At 38.1% G+C, this 14,220-nt stretch overlaps 1 protein-coding gene across 3 annotated transcripts in view; it reads right to left on the bottom strand.

Moving 5' to 3' along the window:
* The window catches only part of LOC127422028 (sarcoplasmic/endoplasmic reticulum calcium ATPase 3-like), a 113,133-nt gene extending 101,423 nt beyond the window's left edge, over positions 1 to 11,710 (bottom strand). For 2 of the 3 annotated variants that reach the window (XM_051665371.1, XM_051665354.1), the window contains exon 1: positions 11,341 to 11,709. In XM_051665371.1, the coding sequence (XP_051521331.1) occupies positions 11,341 to 11,458 (118 nt within the window). In that variant the 5' untranslated portion in view covers positions 11,459 to 11,709. Of the gene's footprint in view, positions 1 to 11,340 lie in introns of all 3 variants that reach the window. The other variant, XM_051665362.1, reaches the window with a different exon arrangement.
* Positions 11,711 to 14,220: the final 2,510 nt, after the last annotated feature.

The raw sequence follows: 14,220 nt of genomic DNA, 5'->3' as shown, positions 1-14,220 counted from the left end.
AGTGTTTCAGTTATTGTTTTTCGTGCCGAGTAGTGTTGTCACTGTACCAAAGTTTCAGTAGTCGGTACTGATACCAGTGAAATTTCACGGTTCTCAATACCAATTTCGGTACCACAGCATAAATATGCTAATATGAAAATGTGCTATTGAACACACACGTTTAGCCTATTTAAAAAGTTACATTTCAATGCAAATAATAAATTAAAAGAAATGCATGTTTCCTTCAAGTGTTTCTCAATCAAGGATGCGTTGCTTAAGTGTATTTAAGTAGCACCATAATGAAATCTGTTTTTTTCTTTACCAAATCATGTTTTCCTTTTTGTTAATATTATTATTTTCCAGACCTCCATGTTTTAGAGTTTAATTTAATTTCATCATCAAAATGGTGTCTAATCAATCCATTCTTAAAACTTTTAACAAGTGAAAATAGATCTTTTAAACATGTCATTGCATTTTTCGCCAAACTTTTATTCAACAGCAGTCTTGATGTGATATATTGCTTAATTATTACTTTTATTATTAATTATTATAATTACATTACATTTAACTATACATGTTGTAATATATTTCTGTCACAATTTCTTAAATTTCAGGGCTCTAGCTTATATTTTGAAACGTACTTTTATTATGACGTGTATTTTTTGCCGGAAAAACAGTTTGCGACACGAAGACTTTTAAGTCACATCTGAAATCTCATCTCTTTACACTGGCCTTTGAATCTGACAAATGAAATGTAGGACACTGTTTTGGAGTGTTTGTATTTTGTGTTTTAAATGTTATTACTGTGAAGCACTTTGGTGAACTCTGTTGTTTTAAATGCTATATAAATAAAGTTGAGTTGAGATTAAAGCGCAAATGCTATGATTTAATTATATAAATATGTAGTTTACATGTGCTGTGTGGTTCACAGCAGATTAGTGCTCTGCATTGTCATCTGATACAACATGTCGTGAATGATTCCCAATGTCTGTGGCATTTCCAGTGGATGAGCGGTCGGATTTACACATTCAAAGTACGCAGCTCTTCCACACTAAGATTGCAGCCTCTAGCGGTTTAATAAATCACACTAGGACATACCATGATTTTAATTTAATAAATTGTCCATTTCAGTGTAATGAGTAACAGAGCACGTGCTCAAAATTAGTCATGTGTCAGTCATACTGCGTGCTGATACCGGATAGAGTCGGTGCTCGGTTCTACCGGTGCTGGAAAAACACTGGTATCATTACATCTTATTTATTTTAGTATCAACTAGGTACCGAAGTAACGGTACTTTTGACAACACTAGCACTGAGTGCCTGCTTAAAAACGAATGGTGTGTGTGCAGTTTCGTGCTCACCTATGCGCAGCATGCTATTGTCCTTGTTCATATTCAATGTATTACTATGAGTTTACAGCACTCGCTTTGAGCAACATATGCAAATGTTTTGAAAAAATTTTTTGATCATCGCTGTTGTAAATGACTGCAAATTGAAAATGTATCCAGAGAGGAGAGTTGAAAGATGCAGGGGGCTTCTCTCTTAGCAGCTTATCTTCTCCACTTGCCATTTTCAACTACACACCAACGCATGCAGAACTGTGATGTCATTAACTGTATTAACATACCAACAGTTATTTGTACAGCTACTCTCTGTAGAAAACTGACCCACGTGAGACACAGGCGGATTGTTTTCATCTACAGAGCCATACAGTTGCATTAGCAGAGTTATATCTGTGCTTGTCTATTTGACGGTGTATTTTCTTCATCAAACCATATGCTCCAGATCTATCGTTAGTGAACCTCGAGGTGAACCGCGGTACAAATGTTTACCAAACCATGGGTGGTGAACCATACAGTTCTGTTTTTTACAGAGAACTGTTACACTCCTGTTAACCATATAGCCTTTCTTGAAGTAATGTTAAAAACTGGAGTGAACTACTCACCTTTTGTTTGAAATTCGACTGTTGGGTCAGATGAAAATTACACATGCAGTGACAGGTACCAAACACACTTTCTGTTCAATAAAACTTAATGAATCCAGACGATTTAATGAGTTTATAGCTACGGGGTTTTTGTTCCCTTACATTTAGATTAATCACCATTTGCATTTAATATGATCCCTCTCTTAATGTAAATTAGCCTAGATTCCACGACGTTCAAGTCCATAAAAATTTTCAATAGCCAACTCCCCATAACCATTTTATAATTTCTGGCCGTTATTAAAGGAAATATAATCCAGAAATCTCTTTATTTTCTGTATAGAGCCGCAGCTCTATCACGCAGCAAAAGCGCAGCCAGTGTGTAAGCTCATCGCAAGCCTGCTGCTGTAGTCACGCTGCAGTTTCTTGTATGCACTGCTTTGGCATGCGGTATGAAACAGGAGTAAGAGGTTGAAAGATGTATAAGGTTCACCTGGAGAACCATTAATCCTGTGATTTGTATGTTACAGTATGTCTAAGCCTGCAGGGCATTCTAGTTGTACAGTTGAAGTCAGAAGTTTACATACACCTTAGCCAAATACATTAAACTCAGTTTTTCACAATTCTTGACATTTAATCATGGAAAACATTCCCCGTCTTATGTCAGTTAGGATCACTACTTTATTTTAAGAATGTGAAATATTAGAATCTCACAATAAGTTGCTGGAAATTTGGCCCATTCCTCCAGACAGAACTGGTGTAACTGAGTCAGGTTTGTAGGCCTCCTTGCTCGCACACGCTTTTTCAGTTCTGCCCACAAATTTTCTGATTGAGGTCAGGGCTTTGTGATGGCCACTCCAATACCTTAACTTTGTTGTCATTAAGCCATTTTGCCACAAATTTGGAGGTACGCTTGGGGTCATTGTCCATTTGGAAGACTCATTTGTGACCGAGCTTTAACTTCCTGGCTGATGTCTTGAGATGTTACTTCAGTATATCCACATAATTTTCCTTCCTCGTGATGCCATCTATCTTGTGAAGTGCATACGTCCCTCCTGCAGCAAAGCACCCCCACAGCATGATGCTGCCACCCCCATGCCTCACAGTTGGAATGGTGTTCTTCGGCTTGCAAGCCTCACCCTTTTTCCTCCAAACATAACGATGGTCATTATGGCCATTTTGTTTCATCATACCAGAGGACATTTCTCCAAAAAGTAAGATCTTTGTCCCCATGTGCACTTGCAAACTGTAGTCTAGCATTTTTATGGTGGTTTTGGAGAAATGGCTTCTTCCTTGCTGAGCAGCCTTTCAGGTTATTCTGATATAGGACTTGTTTTACTGTGGATATAGATACTTGTCTACCTTTCTCCTCCAGCATCTTCACAAGGTCCTTTGCTGTTGTTCTGGGATTGATTTGCACTTTTTGCACCAAACTAAGTTAATCTCTAGGAGACAGAATGCGTCTCCTTCCTGAGCAGTATGATGGCTGCATTGTCCCATGGTGTTTATAATATGCATATTATTGTTTGTACAGATGAACGTGGTACCTTCAGGCGTTTGGAAATTGCTCCCAAGGATGAACCAGACTTGTGGAGGTCCACAATTTTTTTTCTGAGGTCTTGGCTGATTTCTTTTGATTTCCCCATGATGTCAAGCAAAGAGACACAGAGTTTGAAGGTAGACCTTAAAATACATCCACAGGTACACCTGCAATTGACTCCAATTAGCCAATTAGCCTATCAGAAGCTAATTGGCAAATTGTCTAAAGGCTTGACATCATTTTCTGGAATTTTCCAAGCTGCTTAAAGGCACAGTTAACTTAGTGTATGTAAACTTCGGACCCACTGGAATTGTATATAGTCAATTAAAAGTGAAACAATCTGTCTGTAAACAATTGTTGGAAAAATTACTTGTGTCATGCACAAAGTAGATGTCCTAAGCGATTTGCCAAAACTATAGTTTGCTAATATGAAATCTGTGGAGTAGTTAAAAAATTAGTTTCAATGACTTCAGCCTAAGTGTATGTAAACATCTGACTTCAACTGTACATCATTTCAAGGAATGCAACTAGGCTTTATCTTAAAGAATGCTGGAAATGTACATGGAGTTTTCCACAGAAGGAAAGGAGAGGGGTGGTGGGAATGTGGGAATGTTGATATTCTGATGTTGTTTTGATTTTAGGTACTCAATGCAAAGTCTATGTCAGAATTACCTTTGGAGAAAAAATTTTGCTAATAAACACTACAATAATGATTAATGGCTTAATGGTAAACAAAACCTATCCACCTGCATTAACAACATGCTGGCTTGTCAAAGAATAATCTCAAAAGGGTTTGGAGCCTTTCCCACCCACACATACACAAAACAAATACACAGGCTTTGCACAAAAGTACTCTGCTACACACACAAAATGGATATAAACAAAGCAGTGCAAATTGGGAGGGGGGGAGGGGGGGAGAGCATCAGAGAGCACATGCAACAGCATCAGAGAGCACATGCAAATGAGTTAATTCCTTGAAACAAACCAACCGTCAAAAGCCATCATTGTGCAACACCTGTCACTTTAGAGCTTGATGTCAACTCAAGATAGCACACCTTTCAAGTAAAAATCATACATTTCTATCTAAATATACCTATATACTGTACATATATATATATGTGTGTGTGTGTGTGTGTGTGTGTGTGTGTGTGTTTTAAAAAGCTTATACATACAGATTCAAACTCATACAGTAGCAATGTTGAACACTGAGTGGTGCAATATGGTCAAAGAGGAAAGGGTATTATTCCCTGTGGCTTTTAGCTGCATGTCAACCAGGAAGTTGACAGCTCAAAGCGAGAGAAACACAATCTACAAGAAGATGTTACTTTTTTCATGAAGTAATTGCTGGCCTCAGAATACACTAACCTAATGCAACAAAGGGCTGCCATAAGGTCTCTAACAAATCATGCTACAAAACACAGCTCAGGCCAGACAAACCACCACTCAAAAAATTCACTGTACTGTTTATTGTATGTTGTATACTGTTTATTAAGTAGTTTATGTTCAATGTGGCTACAATTGTCAGTGATCAATAAAGTACATATCTATCCATTCATCTTTCCAGCAAAAGACAATGGCAGAGTCGCAAACTACAAATTGCAATATTAGATTATCTACATCAGGCTTAGCCCTTCTTTAATATCAAAACCCCGGTTCACCTTAAAGAGAATAAAGCAAAGAAAGTCCAGTTAAAGTTGAGTGTTGCTCAGTGTTTATGCAATGAGTTAATAAATGTGTGTTGCTTTAATTGACTCAAGTGCAAAGTCACGAGATGTTATGCATATGCAGCAGTAGAGTCTGCAAGGAGGTCAGATGTGATGGAGATTCTTCATTAATGGCTCTTAGCCAAATCTGTACATACATTTACACCAGTTCACAGCGGTCACACCTGCATCCCACCCAACATCCCTTGATGGGACATGGGATGTGGTACTTGCTATGTTTGTAATAAATGGCATTTCTGCAGTCTTTTCATTGTCTTGATTGTTAAAATGGAAGCGTCACCTTTTTAAATTTGAATAACCAGGCATACGGTTGTTGTACGAACAGAAGTGCTGTAGTAGCAAACATGTCATGACTCCACTCCATGTGTAAATCTGTCATTTGATGTAATTATGCAAATTTACCATGACTATGGGTGTGGAAACAAGAAACTACAATGCAACAACAGCAGGCTAAACTATGATGGAAAAAATGCCAATTATCTTAATGTCCTATTTCTCACATTTTTCAGACACTAAACCTATTCCATCTGCACAGAGAGGTGTTCAAGTATATTTTAGATGAGACATAAGGGAAACTTTGATAAAAAGAAGCGAATTGGGTGAGTGTCTAGGCAGCCCTATCAAAACCATGACATAAGGGACAAACACACAGAGGAGTGGTCGACCGATATATTGCCGAGGCCAATAAATCGGCCGATATTCTGACTTTTTTCATTATCGCATCGGCTGATAAATTTTCCCATTTGGCCGATTTGTTTCTTGAGGGCGCCAAGAATCACCTGCTTGCATGTAAACGACCAGTTATGGCTTGTTTTGTTGTTACGTGCATCGTGTTACTACAATAATAGACCAGTGTGCAACACAGTCTCATTTAAACAGTCCACATATCAGAGCCGCGACAGAAGCGCATGAGCTCATAATGTTAAAGTGTTCACCGGTTTCATTCTCCCTCTCTCTCTCCTCAACAGTTCCATGTAACTTCAAGTCTGCATTCGAAACCAGGAAAATGCTGCCTCCGGAGGCTGTATATGGAGGTAGGATGAAAATAAGGTGCTTTTCAAACTGTTCGGAGACCAGTTTCCTTAAGAGTTCCATTCATTCAAAAACTGCTGTCAGTTAAGCCATTACATTAGGCAGCAAGGTAGCAAGTCAGCTACCTAAGTTTTTGGATGCAGCCCAAGGTAAAAGTGCTTCACGTGTGCTATAAGTAAATGTCTTATTCACTAAGCACTGTATGTACAATTAGTTTGATTCGTTTTTTTTTTTTTTTTGAGTAAATGCGATTGTTAATGCACACATGCAGACCACGGTTGCTGAACTACTGTGTGTACTAGTGATGTGCGAGACTAGTCGAATAAACGGTTCTGATGCTGCTAGTCGACACTGGAATTACTAGTCGGTTAATATTCCCCCCCCCATTAAACTGATAATAATTTGTACACATTTACGTTAGAGGCTGCACTTAAATTACTGTCATATTAATGTTACATATTTTAAATAGATTTAATAATACAAATATTATTTAAAAAAGAGGATATCTGGAGCAGATACAGAGTTTAATTTCACCTCAGGCTGTGCGTGCTTCTTCCCTCGCTCGCTCGCGGCTCGCGCAGGAAAACATCCTCTCGCTAGACAAGCAAACTCAGCAAAGTAGTTATGAAATCACTTCGGTGGTGCGGGAATCGGCTTTCCAAATGTTTGAAAGTCCCTAAGGATGTTTTCACATTTGTGAATGCTTGGATGTTATTTTTCCGCTGAGCAGGCTTTTTCAAGTGCAGGATAGCCGCCTCAGGTGAGTCAGGTCCCGACTTTCACCGGACCATGTCCACGTGTTAATTTTACTCATCAAAACCTTTCTGCTTTTGAGTAAATAGCCTAGAAAATAACAGTTTTAGACTAGGTATGTCTTTTTTTTAATCTGCTGATTAAGAAGGCTATTTTCAACGGGGTGCCGACTGCTTAACGTGTTAAACTATCTTTTATTCTGTGTACAAGTCATGTTTAGAGTACATTGTTTATTGCAGGCTACATCACAGGCCTATTTTTTCTATCCTATAGCTACAATCTTTTTTTTTTTTACTGTTTTCTGAAGGTTGGTTTCTCTTTAGACTAGTTGGTTACAAAACTTCCATTTAAACGACAGTCAAATTAGTCGTAGCGCACATCCCTAGTGTTTACTGTTATTTCCCTCTTCCTAATATATTAACAATTTCTTCATGTGCTAATAAATTACTAAAATTTGATGACTAAACAGAAATCTGTTTTTAAAACAGTTTTTTGTATTTAAAATACAATATTATTTTTTAGTTTTGTGTGAAATTGAGTAAATATAGTGCTAAATAATATAATATAATAAATATATATATTTTAGCAATTTTATGTTTGTTATTTACTATATTAAACTGTGTGATATATCTGCATTTTATCGGCCAGTCGGCCACCCTGCTCTCCTAATATCGGCATCGGCCATTAAAAAAAAACATATCGGTCGACCGTGTGGATTTTAGTGTGAAACACACTGTGTTTATGTAGTTTATGTCATGCCACGCGGTTCTCTGATTGGTGACGCTTTCTCTGCTGTACCATGGGTAATGTAGCTGTTCACTAGACTTGCCACGGTATTATAATTTTCACATCGGCATGGTGTTCACGTTCAAACCGACATACACCGGTATTACTGCTGGTTGGAAGCTAGGTGGTACTATGGAGTAATATTCGTTAAGCAATAGCCTACACAATAACACAAGGCAGCTTGATTTCAAACTTTGAACTTTATTTCTTATTTATTTTAACTAAAAAATTCAAATTAAACTGAAAAAAATGAAGTGCAATTAAAATTGTGTTGTTCAACTTTTTGAAAGATGGCTTTTCAACAGTTGTGAAGGGCAACATCTCTTTGGCAAAGAACCTTCATCCGTGCATTCTCTCCATCATGGGCTATCGTCGGGTATTTTTTTGTCTGGGCAAATACATCACTTATTATGGGTTGTTGAGGGTTTAATGGTGGTGTTTTGTTACCTTTCATCCCAGGACCCAGTTTAGCTGCTTCGGAAGGGTAATGGCTTTGAATGTGTGTGAATAAATTCATTTTGTTCCCTCCTATGGGGCGATATGCAAGAAATATGTTCACAGTATTTTTATTTATATATATATATATATATATATATATATATATATATATATATATATATATATATATATATATATAAAATTACAATATATAATTACATCATCAACCCCCCAGCTGAGGGATCGGTGAATATTCTTTCTTTAGTGATTTTGCATTGAAAATTAAATTAATTTATTTAAAAAACTAAAAACTTAAACCAAAGACATTTCTAAATTCAAATTGCACTTCAAACTAAATGAAAAAGCAATTAAAATAACGAAGTGGTCAAAAAAACATAGATAACCATCTTTCCAACTATCCGTCTATGACAATGGTGGAAAATTACTTAAACATATTAAGATCTAAAAACAATTCTAAATGTAAACATAATTATAATGATGTTAATAATCACTGAAATATAAATCATTGTTCGAGATGAATGTGTTTTTGTATTATTTTATGATTTAATCACAGATGTATAGTCTATATATTGAGTAACCCTGCAGAGTTGCGTTCACAGCGAACTGCTCTGTTGAAATGAAGTGAACTGAACTCAAAGCACCTCCTGAGCTGAGATGGTCTGAGGTCATTTGCAGCATTCTCATAGATGATACTATTCTTGCAAAAAAAGACTGAAACAAAGAAAGAGTGAGCACCCTTTACATACAGTACGTGTGTTCCACGAGACTGCACACCTCCGAACAAACAGCACGTCAGATAATCGCACATAGACAGCTTTTCTGTAATCTGTTCTTAAAAATATAATAAAGTGTGTTTCTTAAAGCGCGTGTCTGTGTCTCTAACAGCATTTCTTGTGTCATTCCAAATTCGAGACGTCTTACAGTTACCCACCATGCACATTATATTTACTGCCTGCAATTAAACGTCTTCTGTCAGTGTGAGTACTTTGCAGCCTGTGTAATTTGATAAGTTGGTAAAAACATCTGGCTTTTAATGCGTTATTTAGGTTCATTTATCATGGGTCGAAAACTCTTCATTAAGCAAATATTCTTTATTTAAGTTTATTTTATTCGTTAGGCTATTGTATTGATATTGGAAGTTCCATTCATAATGTTTCCACCAGTATAACATTTTACACCGGTGTTGTCCCTTGTACCAAGTAAAACTGGTAACACCGTACACTGTGGCAACCCTATTGTTCACCATGAATTTGGCTATAAAAATGATTTTTAAACAATGAAGTTGAAATAACAGACAGATGGCTTCAACAGAAGCATATACCATTCAAGGTTCAACGTGATGTGCATTCTGAGATGCTATTCTACTCACTACAATTGTACAGAGTGGTTATCTGAGTTACTGTAGCCTTTCTGTCAACTCGAACCAGTCTGGCCATTCTCCATTGACCTCTCTCATCAACAAAGTAAAGTTAACTCTAGAGACTGTTGTGTGTGAAAATCCCAGGAGATCAGCATTTACAAAAATACTCAAACCAACCTGTCTGGCACCAACAATGATGCCACAGTCTAAATCACTGATCACATGTTTCCCCATTCTGAAGGTTAATGTGAAAATAAACTGAAACTCCTGACCCGTATCTGCATGATTTTATGCATTGCACTGCTGACACACGATTGACTGATTAGATAATCGCATGAATAAGTAGGTGTACAGGTGTTCCTAATAAAGTGCTCAGTAGTGTAAGAATCGATACAATAACATGAGAAAAACTATCATGGTATATTGATATTTGATTGTATCGACACAGTCCTACTTGTTCTGTAAAATCAAAATAAATCATGCACTTAACTAAATAAAGTTTCAAAAGACAGAAACAACAATAAATGTTAATTTACAAACATATTCTCCACTCTAGTATAACAACAACATGCTGTTTTAAAAGTGTACCGACCGTTATCTCATTTAGTAGATACACAGCAGTGCTACTTTTCTTAAGAGCAACTCAAACGTAGTATAATACAAAGCAAAAACCAAATATTCCTGTACAATACAGTCTTCCATAACACTGATTTACAACAAAATACAGCTCTGTTTAGCGTCCTCTGAAACAAACTGCAGTAGGGCAATGTAACCTGAAGCGCAATGTTTCTCCATTAACATTTTGTCTCACTGAGGAAGTAGAAAACTGGTTTCTCAAGTTCTGTAATGTTGGTCGCCAGTGCATTATCTATCTCTTTATCTCTTTAAACAATGTGTTGATTTCAAAGGTACAGCTAGCTATTCCCTGTACATGTTAAATACATTGACTATGCCTATGAGCCAAAAAACTTCAGCAGCTGATTGTGTGTGGGAGCTGGTGGCTCAGAAGCACAGGTGGAAGAAATTCTGCAGTACATGTACACTTGCATCTCCGTCCTGTCAAGCTGCATAATACTGGTGCACAAAGCTATGTCAAAAGAATGGTTTTCCACTCTCGGAGACTGATGGCCAGGTACGTTACAGAGGACAAATCAATTCTGGTGTGCCTAAATTCGAACTGTGGGGTCATAAAAGAGGTTGAATGGAAAATGACAGTCTCTCTGGTCATAATGTCCCATGCCATAAAAGAGAGCAAGGCTTGAACAGCCGTTGCAGGTTAACTGGCAGATATGACTTCATCTATATTTTATGACACTGGCATTGTAAGGAAACTCCTCAAATTACCAATCTATTATTGAAATTAAGACTGAAGAACTAAGACAGTAAATTACCCTGACAGTCACAATTATTAATAGCATACGCTTTGAACAAAGTGCTAATGATGTGTGTCAATGTTACTCTTAAATAAAGACCCAAACTTGGAAAGATTGGTGAGTGCGCTTGAAACGGCATCATTACAGACAGATCTCATCAGCAACGTACTCCACATAGTCCGTACCCCTTACATCTGGCATCTCGTCCTCTTATCATGTTTCTTATGACATACGGAAGTAGAAAACAAAAGGCGTATAAGCCACTCGACAGTAAAGAGTAACTTTCTTCCACTGGAAGTAAAGCGTCGGGCTGCGAGGATGATCAGCTCCACCGGCATGATTTATGCATTTAATTCATACTCAGAATAAACATTTTAAAAACACTGCCAGGGAAACACACGTTAGGTTACTCACCGTTTGGTCCATATTTTTCTGAATTAATTTTCACTTGTTCCAGCGTGAGTCCAGTGTTTTCGTTCACACCGAAGTTTGCTAAAACTTCTGATGCAGATTTAGTGTGGGCGTTTTCCATCTCGAGGAACTGTTTACTACGAGCACTTGAACGGCATGTATTTATGACAAATTACACCGAGGTTACGGACGAGCTCTGAGAAGTCAACAAATCTCCACCGAGGTGCTATCTGACCGCCAAGCGGAGGTGGTAGTCTACGCTGTAGTCCACCTGCCCCTTCTGCAAGCCGCCGGTTTGAACCCGTGTATGGTACCTCCGTGCGTCCTGAAGCTGTTCTCTGTGAGCTCGAGTGATGTAGTGCGCGCGCGCGCTCCGCGTTCCCTGAAGGTGCGCGAGGTTCCCGCCTCTTTTTCCGTGAGCTAGATTGCTTGTGCACCGTCCGCGAGCTCTTATTGGCTCTTTTTACCTGAACGAAGAGAAAGGCTCACATTCGCTATATACATACATGAAGAAAGAGTGCCGTAATCGAGAACTGCGCCAATGTAATTTCCATGTCAGGAGAACAATGAAACTGTGAGCAGTGTGTCGTGGATGAAGAAAGCTGTCGAGGTGACTGTGAGTTCCGCAGATGACCACGCTACAGCCTGTCAACTTGTCAAACTATCACAGTTGAAACTTGTGTCTGTGATGAACATATCTAGCAGATATTAACCATTAACTGACCATTATATCTGAACTAAACGCTTCCATACTTGAGAGTCCTTTGACTTTTACAATCTACTATTGCTCTTTGCTTTTGAATACACAGTATCAGTCTTTTGGGAGGTTGCAAGGAATAAACAATAAGATAGATACCCTTTATCAGCTTTTTTCACCCCAAACAAAAGCTTAATAATACAAAGTGCAAAAGTATTCTCAGATTAGTTCAAATAATTAACTTTTAAAGCATCTTAAAACCTATAGATGAGCTGCCTTGCAAGGAAAACATTATTAAAACAGCAATGTACTGCACAGAGGGGGAGATGGATTTAGAACAAGGTGCTCCAGTTCTTTCCTGGCTTTTCCTAGTTTCTCCTCTGTCCCTGTGCAAAGCCTATATATAGATAATATATACACTGCTAACATAACTCATGTTAATACAAAAAACTTTATAGGTTATATTATCATTGCCTGCAGAAGTAATAGGAGATCTTTGGGGGAAAAATAAGCAATTATTAGGTCAAAGCTGGAATCACAAAATAAACTGACAGCCCCATCTGGCTTGGCTTGTCACCTCTCAGGTGCAGTGTCATTCTGTAGTCCAGACCACTACTGCCTTTTGCACTGAGGGTAAGTGGGATGGCGATGAACAGCACAGCACTTTAGTAATTTAAAGCAGAGCAAACTAAAATGAATTATACCTTGCATTGTAAAGAAACAACAGATATTCTAATCAATATATACCGTAGCTCTACCCTGTAGTTAGGCTTCTGCAGAGTAAAGCGGTGTCTTAAAAAATGTCTCTCAGAGAATACTATGGGTACCCTACTTTAAAGGGATAGTTCACCTAAAAATGAAAACTCTCATCATTTACTCACCCTCATGCCATTCCAGATGTGCATGACTTTATTTCTTCTGCAGAACACAAATTAAGATTTTTAGAAGAATATCTCAGCTCTGTAGGTCCATACAATGCAAATGAATGGTGACCAAAACTTTGAAGCTCCAAAAAGCACATAAAGGCAGCATATAAGTAATCCAAATAACTCCAGTGTTTTAATCCATGCTGTCTGAAGTGATCCCAAATTTATCTCAATTTTCACTCTAAAAAAAATTGCCATTGCTACAGTCTAGTGCTTGACGCATGCGCAGAGAGTGTAATCAAGATTGAAATCATGATCGCCAAGGAGACTGCAGATGTCAAGATTTTATAGTGAAAACTGAGTTACATTTTCTTACCCAAAACTGATTGATTCAGAAGACATGGATTAAAACACTGAAATGTTATGGATTACTTTGATGCTGCCTTTATGTGCCTTTTGGAGCTTCAAAGTTTTGGACCCCATTGACTTTGTATGGCCCTTCAGAGCTGACACATTCTTCTAAAAATCTTTTTAGAAAGAAAGTCATACACATCTGGGATGGTATGAGGGTGAGTAAATAATGTGAGAATTTTCATTTTTGGGTGAACTGTTCCTTTAAACCCCTTGCCAGTTGCCACTAAACACAATGTGCTTTAAAGTGCTAAATTTATCACAGAATGGCCCAGGTCTATCCAGGTCATAATCAGCTTCCACTCAAGTACAATGGCTCTGTTTAGACAAAGGCTTTTTATTGAGTTCTAATCCAGGACCAGCTTTCACTATTAAATGTGCAATATGTAAAGATTTTCATGTAATATTCGCCCGTTTTTTGCCAATGTGTGAACGGCTTGTAACGCAACTTAAAAAATGAGCCCTTCCTGGACTTCCTAGGTTGCCTATTAAAGCTTGTAGACTGATTTTCATGCGAAGGGAGAGGGTTGCTTTTGTCGGGAAAATCCAAAGGATGTGACGTTTATGCACACTCCTGAGAGCCTTGCCTCAGTGCGTCTCTTCCGCTATTCAACAGCGACAACGAACTGCAACACTAGGTAACGTTATCTTAGAGATGGAATCCAGCAAACATCCGGCTCCCAGCACAAACTCAGAGTAAGCCAAAAAAAAAACATTTATCTATTGAATCCCGTATGGCTAAGCGGGAACCTGATCGTGGTTGAGCGAAAACTAGAGTGAACATCGGCAGGGCATTTGATTCCAGGAGGGACCTTCGTTCGGTTTTGGGGATCAAAACCGACCCTGAATTGGCTTAGGTAAGCTTACATAACTGCAAAGCATGTGAAATATAGTGCCATAAGGATTGAT

The sequence above is a fragment of the Myxocyprinus asiaticus genome, chromosome 3, assembly GCF_019703515.2.
Source record: "Myxocyprinus asiaticus isolate MX2 ecotype Aquarium Trade chromosome 3, UBuf_Myxa_2, whole genome shotgun sequence".
Classification (NCBI taxonomy): domain Eukaryota; kingdom Metazoa; phylum Chordata; class Actinopteri; order Cypriniformes; family Catostomidae; genus Myxocyprinus; species Myxocyprinus asiaticus.
The sequence above is the reverse complement of the archived record's forward strand: the minus strand, read 5'-3'. Positions and strand labels throughout refer to the sequence as shown.